We start from the raw sequence: 14,460 nt of genomic DNA, 5'->3' as shown, positions 1-14,460 counted from the left end.
TATCCTTGCACCGTTACTGTAAGTGACTGCATAGATTTCCGTCTTGAGTTTGGATCAATGAAACTTAGGCCTGAACCACGAGGCAAAGCCATTGACTTAACGTTATGTGTCCGAATGGTATAGATTTCCACACAGGCCATCATCCATACAAAACAGTAGTATTGGATTGAACACTGGCAAAGCTACGAGTCACTTCTTCATTTCCTAAGATGCTGACAGCATAAAAGATGGGCTGGGTTCACCATAGCACCTGGTCTGCGACCTTTCAATCTTGAACAAAATACTTGGTGTTTGGTGAAGTAAATACATGATTCAAGAAGCACCTGTAAAATGTAGACCATTACTCAATTTGAAGACTAGTTTAACATGATATGAACTGAAAGTTGTCGAGACATGGACCCATGAGAACAATTACTTCCTAAATACTAACAGCCAATTATTTTTGTATGTTTTGTATTTTGTACCCTAGTTTTGTATTTTGTACCCTAGTTTTGTCTGTCCAGTGTTTTAAGTTCCGTCCGTCTTAAAGCATGAACAAGGAAAACTCAAAGGTTATGAGTATGAGCTTCTTTTTCCCCCCACACAAACTGGCATGTTGCATACATTTTTAGGCTGTACAATATCAAATCAAATTCATAGGCCTATTATTCTGATAAATTGTAATGTATACCTTGTACAGGGTGTACATAACTATACCCATTGCGCAAACTTAGAACAAGGTGCATACTGGTCTAGCTACATGTAGGGATCAAACTTGATCGCTAGCTAGACCAGCATGCACCTCATTCCACGCCTAATGCGCGCCTACTGAGTGTTTGCATTGATGTCTATATCTATGTAGTGTGAAATAAATGTAAAAAATTTGACACTCAAACTCCATTAAAATACCTTTGTGTGATAGGCCTACAAGTATGATTCCCTTCAGACAAGCCTACAATAGCAAAACACTTGAAACTCTTCAAATACAGCAACGTTTTATAGGTGCACCAAGGCCAAACCGGGGCAACAGGCAATGGTCTTCATGGCCCCCATAGTTATAGAATAACTCAAATAAGTGATCAATGATACATTTATGTTAATGTTAGTTAATGTACTTACAGTTCCTGTGCATGGCGACAATGACCAATCTCAAATGAATCATATCATGATCATGTTGATTTTGGAGTCTGTATAGTTTTCCAAAGCAAAGGTGCAAACTTTACCCTAAGTGCAGATGTTTATTTACTAGATAACAATGATTCTTTATTAAATTAAAAAGAATGACCTTTTCAGTGGTTGAAAATTTCATGGTTTATAGCTTTGTGCATTTAACATAATTAACTGATAAGCTGTAATAATCAGGGAACTGCCAGAATTCGGGTCAAGCACTTTTTTAAAAAGGCTTTAAAGTGAGATCCACTTATTTTTCTGAAAAAAGTCATAACATGAGCAAAAATAAATAAATAAAAGTTTCTAACCTCACATTAAAATGGTTTAAAATGCCAACTGTTTTCATAAATACCCTTCAAGGGCAATTTATGTCAAACACCAATATTGTTTTAAATCAAAAAATCTTAAAAAATTACAGGCCCGTAATACATACTGTACAGTTCAGACCGAACTTACGTGATCGTTTGTAGGAAAATTCCTATATGGATTTTACTTGCATGGCTACGGGCAATGTGTGCATGAATCCCCTGCAATGTACGCATAGATCACTTAATTTCATTCTGTACTATATTAGGAAACAATTCTAGGCAATCTATGATTAACAGTTAAGCCTGTTGTTTGGATAAAAGCACTTGACATTATGTGTTTTGACACCGCAGCCTACAATCCTAAAAACCTAGATCTACATACAAACACCCTGCAGAGAAAGTACAAGTTCAATCTGTACTCTAACGCAAGCAAACATCTCAACGGACCGGCCTGAAAAATACGACTCAGATTAGGCTGTCTTCAACATGTACTCAGTCCAAATGATACAATCCCCAAAGGGACTAAGTGTACGGCCAATAGTAAAGTCTACAATCTCATTCCAATCAGCAGAGATTGGCAAAACCCGGCTCCGGTTACAAAGATGGTTCAATTTCCCCTATAATGGAGACGCCATATAGTACATTGTGAAAAGAAGGGGGATTGCACGTTTATCTGCCATCGCAGCACTAATCAAGTTGAGAGTTCACTTTACCCATGGATTCTATTCAAACTCTTGTAGGAATTATGAGCTCAGATGGCTGTTTACCTGTTTCGTTTGGAACGACATAATAATCCTCCTAGCACTGCAGGTCCAAGGATGGATAGTGTACAACGATAACATTTCCTAGGGATTGTCACATTTGGTGTGTCAATAGTTGTACAAGCAGATTGATGTCAGATCTAATAAAATTTCAAGGCCACAAATCTCACAAAATCTACGAAAAGACATTCAACAAAATGTGATTGTGATATCTTTAATTCGTTTAATTTTGCGGCCTCAAAATTACCCATGGCACCCACAGCAATTGCCTTGGTTCCCTGTGCTTTTGCTGTGATGCCCTTTGCAAAGTTCTAAATACCAACTGAAATTTTCCTGAGGAAAAGAGCGAAATTGAAGGCCTGTTCTTGTTTTTAGGTGCCACAGTCATACCGTATCCGAGTATCCCCCTTCAAAACAAAAATATACTTTAAAAATTGTAAACTTCATTACACAATATAAATGTTACACAAAGTCAACACTTGCATACTGTGTATTTCAAGTTGCTCCTTCAACCACTTTCTCTATGCTTGAACACATTGTTTATTCAACAATTTTCAGGTTTTTTGAAAACATCCTGTTTTAAAATCAATCCAAATGGCAGACTTTTTAAGACTTTTTATTTTGACAGTCCTTTGTATCAACACGGGTATGCCGAGAGATTGTCACAATCTGCATTTCAACTCCGTCATTCATACATCCAACAGCAGGGGAATGAAACTAAATACATCTGAAAATATTGTTACTAAATGGCAAGAGTACTCTAGAACACAACCCAAGACCTCAAAAGATAACAAACATCTAAGAAGCTGGTGACATTGTGTCAGGTTCCTATTCTTATCAGACGTCTCCATGGATACTCAGCTCCCTCTCTTTTGTCAATACTTTCTTCTCGCCCTCAATTCCTCCTCAAAGTTGATAATGCCAAAGTATATAATCTATGTTTTTTGGAAATGTTTGATTGTTTTAACCCTATATAAATGTTGATTACAACAAAACTAACCTGTTAAAACTTCATTTCAAAAGGTGGTAGCATTTTTGTTATAGATATTGCAGATAATCTGGAGTAATCGTGTCCATGTAGAAATAATTTAATCCATAATTGGAATACACAACCAGAGAAGGGTTTCTCTGATTGAAATGGTTTTGAATTCCTTTTTACAAAACTGCATTTCTTTGAAGGGTATTGTTTTACAACATAATCAAGAGCTGCAGTGCTTCTTACAAAGTTATTTTTTTACAAGGATTAACTTTTTTGAACCAAAGTATCTGCGAGGCCAGAAAGATCAAAGTTAAAGACAGTTTGAAAAGGGTAAAAAACATCTCTGTTTAGTTTTAAAGTATGAATATATAAAGCTTACTGATTATGGAGTTCATACAGTGTGAGAACCTTTATATTTTGTGAAAACTTTCCATGGGAAAATAAAGTCATATTCAAGAAAACTGTACCAACCAAAGTTAAGTACAAAAAGTGCATGGTTATCGACTAATTTCTCCTGACTCCAACAATGGATATTACAATGTACTTTATGAAGCCCAAATGTTTACAGGTTTGTTATTTCATGCACCTGTAGAAGGTTCATCAGACATAACATGAACACATCTTGGACTTTTCTATCAGCTCTACAAATTCTGCATAATACCTTTAAGACGACGTGAGACGAGACTATCCTATCCAGATAATCCTGCAAGATGAAATGAATATGTACGTAACACAATACAGGAAACTGCCAGAGGCAGAATAATAACGCATTCAAAACAGGAAAATTCTCTCAAGAATATTCGGAAATTGAACAGTGGCAATCAATACATTGTTTCTGTATCATATGTAAAGGGCGATGGTTCATGGGGGGGGGGGGGGTGGTGAAGGGGGGACCTACATTGTACATCCCCTATGGGATACAAGTCGGCTTGGATGTTTTTGGGATCTGTCTAAATATCATGGAAGAGTGAAGTAGAAAGATCCAACTTGAGAATGGACTCCGATTCCAGACAAAAGGTTACTCCTAGATTGATTAGCTTGCGACAGGTTGCTAAGATCAGACAGCTACGTGTGTGTATCACTTCTTGTTTTATAACAGGGAGGCCATCAAGATGAAATGAATCTTAGATTGCAACATCAGGGAAGCTGTACAGTGGCTGGGTAGCCTGGGTTCACCTGTTTATGTTGAAGGGGAGTCAGGACACTTACAGAACTCACACTAAAATGACTTAATTTAACGTTAAATTAATGTATCACTAACGGATTATGTCACAAAAACAGTACTTTCATAACCTTCACTTTACAAGGCCGGATGGCCACTACCAAGGTGAGGGCTACACTTAACCGATTTGGGTTGTCGAACCAAATCAACTGTCACGAGGGGCATGTTGTCGCCTACTCCTGGGAGTGGCTGAAACAGGGTAACCCCCTTCACAGTCCATGACATAGGTATGGGTATCACTCACATCCACTAGGAGCCTGGCTGGCAGAGCAGAGTGCACAACCTTCTCATTTGTTTACAAAGCAATAATGGTTTTAAAGTGCCTTGCTGAATGGCACACTTATCATGACCAGGATTCGAACCCTCACTCTACCGCTGACAACACCAGAGCTTGGGTCCAATGAACTACCCTCCTCGGCCACAACACACTAAGTAATGAGCCTAGTTTCTATGTGAAATAGAGACTAGGAGACTACAACAAAGGCAAGCCATGGCAAATAATGAATTCGTCATCTAAACAAAAGCCTCAAAAAACACACCACACGCAGTGAGTTTAATCCCATCTTTTACTAGTCTCCAAAGGCCTGAACTTTGTCACGTCTTCATGGCCTATAATTGAATTCGCCAGCGTGTAGAGGCATTCCTCCGAGGTGAGTGGAGATTTAATCAGGCCAAAGCTGCCGTCGTGCACACTTGATTTATCTAGAAACTCTTTTCCTAACTAGGGAGGTAGACCAAATGCATAAATTGTACAACACAAAATTAAATTTTTGTCAGATTTTTTGTTTGTGGAGTAGCTGTAAAGTACTGCCTTTCTGTCCCTGTTGCACTGCACTGAAAGCCTGGGCAGACCTGGTATGATTGTTATGAACTTTATCAGTACGCGTTCAATTAATCATCACGTGTCCTTATTTTAAGTATAATTAAATTGAGCTTTTAGAATTTGCACATCGAAGAGAGAGAGGAGATTAAATAAGACTAGCTTTCAAATAACACAATCTGGATCTAGCACTTTTTAGGGAAAAATTTCCGTATGGCGCCACCACTTTTTCATTCGATATGAAATAATATAGTATCTAAATTACCTCAATGAGATATCCTTTTTTGTAAAAATTAGTGAAAAAGTGGTGGCGCCATACGGAATGTTATCCTCCCTTTTTGTAAAAATGAGTGAAAAAGTGGTGGCGCCATACGGAAAGTTATCCCTTTTTAGGTATCGCCTAGGTATTTATCAGCTTCACAGCTTAACAATGTTTTGGTAGTCGTCATCACTGTACATTTAATTAATTTTGCCAATCTGCTGAGCCTGTATTTGTCCTAAATAAATTTTAAAACCATCAACAAATAAAACTCTTATTCACCATCTTCGTCTTCTTCAACCACTGTAGCTTCCACCACGACTTTAGCACTGGGAGTAGTATCCGTCTCCATGTCTACAACAGGGTCTGCTGTCAGGGAAGGGGCAGCCAATGTTGAACACTCAGCTGCAGCCATCGTTGGTTGGTGGTAGTCCAGTGTTCAGTAAATCACAAATATTGCGCTCACCCCCAAAAACACAAAGTTTCTATCGAGCTCTCAGGAGGTAGGTAGCCAAATGCAAGTTGTTGTTCTTCGACGAGGTTCACTAGTTACGTTGAATTAAACAAATTATTCTCAAATAAAAGGCAGTGAAGCTATCTTTCCGAGTTCAAAAAAGCCAGCAAAAGAGCTGTACAAAAGTTACCGCTTTCACTCAGTTCAACCTCCAGCAGTCGACTCTCAACTAGCTCACCACATTCGCGCTGCATACATCAACAACAACCAGCAAGTCGAGACTGGTACCCAATTCATTTACAGGTGCAATTTAGGATAGTGACGTCCAGAGGACTTACCGTTTTCCGCCTTGTTTAGTGGATGCAGAGAAAGCGCCCTCTGTTGAAATAATGGCGCAAACTTTCCCCATCCAGTAAATAATTATTTTTTTGTTCAATTATTTTGTTTTCGATATCTAGAAATGTTTGGAGTGTCTTCTGGTTCACAATACATTCATACATGTGGCCTGTATGGCATAACAGTTAACAGCACCGGACTCAAGCTCTGCTGTTCAGCAGAGTGTGGGTTCGAGACCCTTCGGGCTTCATCCTTTGGATGGGACGCAACGATGTTGGTCCTGTGTGCTGTTCAACACATGTAAAATAACCCAGTGCACCTATGATAAAGACGGGGTTCACCCCAGTGTTCCTGGTCTGATCGGCAGCAAATTGCCAACAGCATATGCTGTTAAAGGATTAGGTCTCGTAACGCAGTCCCACATCTTGCAGGAAATATACTGTATGTTACGCCGCCATGGGCATCACTGAGTGACGAATATGCGTGCTTTATAAGAAGCCACTTGTTATGATTATTATTACACATATTAAAAGCAACTTGGGGTTGGACAAAGATAAAAAGAACTGACCAGAGTAGGATTTTAACCAATGACCTCCAGATTAACATTCCAGCGCTACGATTGTTATCTACCCTATGGTTGGGAAAATGATTCATATCACATATAACCACAAGAGAAAAGGACTGGGTAAGTTTAACAATAAGTTAGGGTTGACCACAAAAAGGGAGACTACCAAAAGAGGGCTAGATAGCTCAGTTGGTCGAGTGTCAGCCTATTAATATAGAGGTCGAGGTTCAAGTCCTGCTCTTGTAAATTTGCCTTTGTCCAAACCTAAATTATTTTAAATGGTTCATTTTGAATTTTAATGGGATTCAATCTTGTCCATCTTTGCTCTAGAGCAGAACAAAATAATATGTCAAAAACTAAAATTTTACAGAGTAATATAAACAACAGAATTGTTGGGACTAATCAGTAACAAACCGTTTCACTCAAAACAAAAGATTCTGGTAAATACACGTTGTATTTATTGATAACATGGAGTGTTATTTACAAATCTGTGTTCCCAATTAAGAACAACAAGCATGAGTCGTAACCCCCTCCCAACACAGAACCATTGGCCCCCCCCCCGAAAAAAGAAAAGAAGAAAGAAACAAATTGATCTTTCTATGGCCCCAAAATTACATCTCTGCACCTCACGTGCACCCACCCCTAAGACATGGTTACACCACTGAAAACTCCCTGCCCTTGATGGTGCCCATACTCCTAGGTGATTAAAAACAGTCATTCGTGTTCGTTAAATTTATTTTAACATAACTATCAGAGATCTGAGTTTTGTCAATGTCTTGAAAACTTCCAAATTTAGATGCTTATTGTGCTGAAAGTATGTGTGAGGACTATCACCAAGCCAATGCACACAGGAAACAATTTCTAGATTTCAATTCTTTGCAATTCTCTATTCCATCAATAGTTTTTTGATTTTGTTGTTTAAAGGGACATGTTGCCTTTCAAACGTAGCCCAAAATCGCACAATCCAAGGTAACGTGTCCCTTCAGTTGTTTAACAATAATAAGGAGGACATTTGAAAATCCACTTTTAGCCCGTCGTGACTTTCTGTTTTGACGTTGATGGTTGGTCTGTCTCCTGCTCATATTCAATCTCGACGTGGCCTCTCTTTCTTCGGAGTGCCTTCTTTGTAGTTGCATCATCATCATCAGAGGAGGAGCTGTCGTCATCGCTGTCACCTCCCTCTGCCCCAAGTCTGTCCATATCCTGAAAAATAACAAATATTAAATTACTAGAGGGGCCTTTCTAAGACCTCGGCTTGGGCTCTGGCCCCAGGTGCCATTATCTGATATTCGAACAATCACTTCAAGCAAAATACACGCTACTCCAAAAATGTACATGCCTTATGACCAGTTCATACTCGTTGGTTTCCACTGTGTATTATATAAATTGACACCATTATTGTTATCATTTTCCTAGTAACATTCCTTACCTCAAAGTCACTCAGATCACTCTCTTCAAAATCTTCATCTGCCACATATTCAATCTCGTCCTCTCCCTCCTCCTGAAAGAAAGAAAGAAAAAAGATAGTTATATACAAATGTATACATTGAGCGTTCTCCTGCTACATATATCAGTCAGTTGGCAATGTTGATGCCAGATGTCGTGTTGACGCGCCTATATTTTTCACTGCTAGAATTTGGGGGGCTGGCTATTGTATTGTCATGCCATATTTCGTCCACCAAGGAGTGTGGACAGAGCACACATGCCTGTATAATGCTTCATTTCAACCACACAATGAGGACAGCAAGCTGGCAGTAGAAAAAAGGGTAACATTCTTTGTATTGGGTTATTGTATAATCCTCGACTGCAGGTTTTTGTCTCTTTGGCCTCGAGAGGCTTCCACTGATGTATTTTGCTGTATTTTGGCTCAATGGAGGTAAAACTGAGCGGACTGAAAGACCATCCTTGAATCCGGGCTTGGCCTCAATTGGTTAACATGTCTTTAAACAATAAAGTAAATATTTGTTGCTAACCTCTTCCTCTTCTTCGTCTTCTCTTTCTTCATCGTCCTCTTTCTCTCCATCTTCTTCTTCTAAAGCTCTGTCAAAAGCAGTCACGGGGAAGTTGTAGATGTCACCATACTGCAGGAAAAACACAAACATATGATCAAAAACCCAACTGTAATCCGAGCTGTGACCGATTTGTCGGAGCAGGGGCTGATTTCACAAAGAGCGAAGACTGTGCATCAAACTTAGTCACTCTGCCAAGTATGATGTCACAATATAAATCACTACTGGCGATATTGACAACTGAATTAAAAGATTTTGTCACATGACAGCTGATCTTCAGGTAAATCTATTTCATAGAGCTGCTTTGCTGAGAGGTTTCCTGTTCAGCAGAAATGAACAGGATTAACAGTAACAAATAGTATATTAGGCATGGTATTTTGGCTAATAATCTTAATCTGATTAAGCATAATGTTGCTGTGCTTCATACAACCTGGGAAGCTGCAGCAGAGGGATCACCTTAGGTGATGTAACTTTTACTTGATAATAATACTAATGTATGCAAATCTTACAGTTCCTTTCTTCAGTCGTTCCAGAAGTTCCTTCTCGATGGCGTTATCAAGTCTTGCTGCTATCAAAGCCTTGTCTTCCCTTCGCTTCTCACGGCGTTCTACTTTCCTATTTAGAGGGACTAGTTTCTTCCTAGAAATCAAAAAGTAAAAAGCATCTATTAGGTATTAAAGATTCACCAAAACAAGCTTGGTCCAATATTTAGCCAATGGATTGGTTATATATTCTTAGTACATAGACTGGTATAATTAACCGTCGAAGAATCTCTTGAAATGTTCAAAATACCCGTGCGTATTTTTTTCAGTAAAAATACTTGTGCGCGCACTCATTTGTGTAGAATTGCTCCTGTCTTTTGGAATAATGATGCAGAGTAACGGAAAGTTCTGGTGGTCCAATGGACTGTGGGCGTGTGCCTGCGGAGGTAATCACCTATGTTACCTTCATGAAGTATCAGGCCTGAGACCTTTAAAACGCTTGGTAAATATTACTCACTGTCTCTTCAGGGTGAGTTTCCTCATACGAATAAGATACTGAGTGATCTTAGTGAAGCGCTGTTTACATTTGTGTTGGATGAAGCCCGGCCAGTAGATAAGTTGAGAGTTGATCTGTTGGAGCGCTTTCTCATAATTCCTGGAAAGTTTCACCTTCTCCCACATCCTGTCGGGGAAGGCTGCTCTTTCAATGACCTTCATGTACAGATAGCACACACCTGAGATTGCATGAAGGAACAATTCAAAAAAGAAAAGGTATTGCTTGGTAATCACTCTAATAATTAATGGCAATACAAAGTTACATGTTTAGAAGTACAGAAGTTTTCAAAAGCATTTTGAGACACTTTTGAGAATGTGGTTATATAAAAATATGCAGATTTGTATCCCCCCCCACAACACATGGGATGGGCCGCTTTATGAAGGCATGAGAATGAGTGATGATAAAAAAACAGGAACAAAATTCAGTTGATCGGAAATGTCAATATTCCATCATTTTTGTGTGCGAAGGGTATTTTAGAAGCTCTGTGGTGGTCTCTGATGCATTTCTGACACCTATTTTTCCAGGTAGAAGTGAGCTACTTTTGTGTGATTTTTCCTTTTTTTTATTTTAATAATAGGTTTAAGGGAAAATAAGGAATGTAAAGCTCAAACAATTCCAACAATTTTGGGTTCGCCTGCGATTTTGTAACAATTCCGGAAAAAGAAAGGAAAAAAATACATAATAGTAATAATATTTTTATTTTTCTGACGATCTTATCCCTTATTTCTGCCCTTGAAAATGCTTTTTTTCTCACCAACAACCATTTTAAATTCGGTTGTGTAAAAGAAATTCTTTTGCAATTAAATGTTTGTGATTTTAACGATCCATCGGCGACGCACATTTTAAAATATATATAGGCCTATATATTTGGCGAGAGCGATGTGTTTTTGTGAAAGAGGTTGTTATTCAGCATAGGGTATAACTGGAACGAGGTTGAGATTAGACCCCAACATAGAAATAGAACCAATGAAGAAAGCACGTCGTCCGGACGTACAGTGTGTTCGCTGGTTCCCAATATATCTTTCGCTGGTTGTGAAGCAATAACAGGTACCAGTTTTCCATGGCCTGCCGGCGATCTCAGATTCGTGCCGCGCCGCTCATTGGTTCGTGTACAAACCTGCACCTACAAAGTTCACAGTACACATGGTGCAAACACGTGCATTGTTTTTTCAGTAGAATTTCAAAAGTCTCCACACGTGTTATCTTTGCTGCAGCAGCAAGCGCATTACACGCAAACATTATCGAACCGTACCACATTAAACGAAGCGAGGAATGAGGCAAGTTTATACATCTGTCGCTGCTGCTGCATGCATGCGCGATGCCAGGAAGACCATAAGCCGTAAACTGGGCCAGTTGCTGGACGGCAATTTATTGTTTAGTTTTTAGGTGCCGTTTTTTTCATGAACGCCGTACGTGTGGATCCGCGATAATATTAATTACAGAGGTAAACTGACATTGTCTGACTAGAGAAGAGGGATTAGAGAAATCCAAATGTATACCCCCAAAAACCTACCCCCCCGAATTTTATAGCAAATTCACATCAAACTCGGAGACCACAATTTTGAAAGGAAAAAAAACGGAATAAACCGGAAGATTCTCATGCCTGTTTATGTCCCATCCAATGGATGCAGCAATGATTGTATAAAATGTATTGCTATGACTAGGACACAAACCCACACTCTGCTGATCAGCAACACCAGAGCTTATGTCCTGTGATCTTATCCGTTCGGCCACGACACACCACATTCTACCACTTCTAGCCACAGGGAAGTTTGTTTGTTTGTTTGTTTGTTTGTTTGTTTAGATGATCTTCCCATCCAGGGAACTCGGCAAACTCCCACAAGGGGATATAACCACTGAGCTGGCAACAGCCAATCTCTCTCATACAAACATTGCTTTAACATCTATGAATATGAATTGCACAAAATCAAGAAATTGTGATTAAGTAAATAGACAACAATATTTATTCTAATCATAATGAAATCAGCAATTAGCTGGGGAATTCGAACCCACAACCTTGTGATTGCAAGTCCTGCAGTCTAACCACTTGACCATGGTGACCTGAGGTTAAGTGTGTACCTTTTTCTTCTCTGATCGTTGCATACTGGCTGTTGGCTAGCGGGCAGGACGATCTATTGCAGAGACCTGTCAAGTTGTATTCATTGCGACAGAATTGATGTGTCTTTGCATTGACTTTGTAGGAGCAAAATGTTGTATTGATAATACTCCAAATTACCTGCAAACAAAAAATTCATTACAATTTACTTTGAAAACAATCTGTTTTTAATCTAGATTAGAGAAGGGAAATGGTAATAAATCCTGGTAATAATATGATAAATTGTTAAGAATGTCAGACAACTCAACGGTTCAGACAGCTCGACAGTTCAAACAACTCGACAGTTCAAACAACTTGACTTTGAGACAACGAGAATTTTCCTGTATAGCCTAAATCCTGTGATTCTATAATGTATCATTATTATTTAACAATTATTATTTATCCAAAGTCTAGAAAAGGAGGTGTCCATACGTAGAAGAAACATATGTTAGTGACTATGTCCTGTGAGACTTGTATGACTCTACATCAACAACAACTCGATCATGTGACATAAAAACAATGTGATGGTAAAAACAATATTTGGAAATGGTAATGTTAAAAATAAAATAGAAATTAATATCCGTTCACCAGAATATTAAACCCACACACCATAATATACCTGCAACCCCGGGGAACGCCCGTGCATGTGCCAAGTCAGTACACGCCCACCAGACTGCTATTCCACCCCGCTCGCCCCGCGCTGAGCCCCCGTCACTGTCATCCGTCGACTTGTCTTGACCCTACTCCTAGAACTATTTCGGTTTCGTTCAACAGTGCTTTGTGTACAAAAACATATGGACAGGCGTCTGATTCCTAGACGCTTGTCCATATGTTTTGTACACACAATAATAGTCACGTGTTGTGCCTTCGCGATGCGTTCGGCAGGGTTCGGGGACAATCAGCATTTGTAGTGTAGTGGTAAAACGGAGTAGTTGGGGACTGAATTACGGTAAGAATTTATAATTTGTAAAAATTTTTGAGATTGCGGAGTGGATTCTCTGTTCGTCCCCTCGGACACGGTTTCGTTCAACAGTGCTTTGTGTACAAAAACATATGGACAGGCGTCTGATTCCTAGACGCGTGTCCATATGTTTTGTACACAATAATCGTCACTTGTTGTGCCTTCGCGATGCGTTCGACAAAAGTTTTTGAATGCACTTTAACAGAACATTTGAACATAAGTCAACCATTAAATATATGCACAAGATTCATATGCATCTAAATCACCTTTAAACTGTTGAAAATGTTGTTCTTTCAACTGTAAAAAAGATGGTTTTTACCCCGAATTAAGTAGCAAACAGAAATATTCGCCATGTTGTCGACGTACTTGGTTGGACGATTCTATTACACCGCAGGGGGCATGGGTAATTTCTGAGGGCTGAGTTTTTTTTTGTTGTTTTTTTTAGCTGTTGTTTTTTTAAATTTCTTGTTAGTAACTAAGCCGACACTCTGGAATTTGATAAAAGGGAAGGTTTAAATATAATATTTTTTAAAAACTCTATGGGGACTATGAGAGAGGCACATAAAATGGTAAATAATCAACTTGCATATTGTATCACCCCTGCGGTGTAATAGAATCGTCCAAGTACTTCGAAAGACAACATGGCGGATATTTTCGTTTGTTACTAACTAAATTCGGGGTAAAAAACACTTTTTGTACATTTAAAAATACAATCTTTTCAACAGTTTAAAAGTGATTTAGATGCATATGAATCTTGTGCATATATTTAGAGGTTGACTTATGTTCAAATGTTTTGTTAAAGTGCATTTAAAAATTGTTGTCGTGAGGGGTCGTGAGTTGTCAGTATTTAGTGCGACCCTCAATTTTCATTTCAAGTTCAACACGTCCGGAATCTGGACAATTTATTTAAATCGTTGGTTTTGTGAAGACCACATAAAGCAATCAAATAAGAAACTTACCTCGTCGTGCTGCATTGTAAGAAGATGAGTTACAAACAAATAAATTGTTCTTTCTTCACACGGAATGACAAATACAGAATTAAAATGTTTTCCACGTCCAGAGTTTTCACTCACGTGTAACTCACTGTCCTTTAATTATAAACCGACTGAGGGCGCCATTAAACTGTAACGGTTTCCGCCGTATTTTGTTTTACACCGCAGTGAGGGTTTTTTTACTGTGTGTAAACTGCAACATTTTGGCTTGAACAAAAGACTACGTCGCGACGCTTTGTGCACTCAAATACCGGCGTTATTGGAAACGTAGTCTCATCTCAAAACAGTACAAACCACTCACTGCACTGAAACCAAAAACATTCACAACTGCAACGCCCACTGAGGGCGTGATTCAACTTTAACGGTGAAGAAACTATTTAGATTTTTGAAACCAAGAAAGGAATAAAGGCGTGTTGATACATTTAATTTGCACAATAATTAACTCAGGCAAACGTTGGCTTTGCCTAGTTTTGTGTACAAAGTACAGTTTAGGCGATTTTTTTTTAAATAAT

General features: G+C 38.8%; 2 protein-coding genes across 3 annotated transcripts in view; both read right to left on the bottom strand.

Annotated features, from left to right (window-relative positions):
• LOC117294431 (UPF0687 protein C20orf27 homolog) overlaps nt 1-6,195 on the bottom strand; it is a 40,809-nt gene extending 34,614 nt beyond the window's left edge. For both annotated transcript variants that reach the window (XM_033776826.1, XM_033776827.1), the window contains exon 1: nt 5,781-6,195. In XM_033776826.1, the coding sequence (XP_033632717.1) occupies nt 5,781-5,913 (133 nt within the window). In that variant the 5' untranslated portion in view covers nt 5,914-6,195. The remainder of the gene's footprint in view (nt 1-5,780) is intronic.
• A 1,510-nt stretch (nt 6,196-7,705) lies between these two features.
• LOC117294799 (protein MAK16 homolog) lies at nt 7,706-14,047 on the bottom strand. The gene is made up of 7 exons (XM_033777329.1): nt 13,916-14,047; nt 11,980-12,136; nt 9,862-10,078; nt 9,372-9,501; nt 8,827-8,934; nt 8,283-8,354; nt 7,706-8,056 (listed from the first exon to the last, which is right to left on the bottom strand). Exons 1-7 carry the CDS (start codon nt 13,928-13,930, stop codon nt 7,880-7,882), a joined length of 876 nt encoding a protein of 291 aa, XP_033633220.1. The 5' UTR covers nt 13,931-14,047; the 3' UTR covers nt 7,706-7,879.
• Between the last annotated feature and the right edge of the window lie 413 nt (nt 14,048-14,460).

Source organism: Asterias rubens, chromosome 9 (assembly GCF_902459465.1).
Source record: "Asterias rubens chromosome 9, eAstRub1.3, whole genome shotgun sequence".
In the NCBI taxonomy this organism is placed as follows: domain Eukaryota; kingdom Metazoa; phylum Echinodermata; class Asteroidea; order Forcipulatida; family Asteriidae; genus Asterias; species Asterias rubens.
Note: the sequence above shows the minus strand (reverse complement) of the source record. Positions and strands in the feature narration are given on the sequence as shown.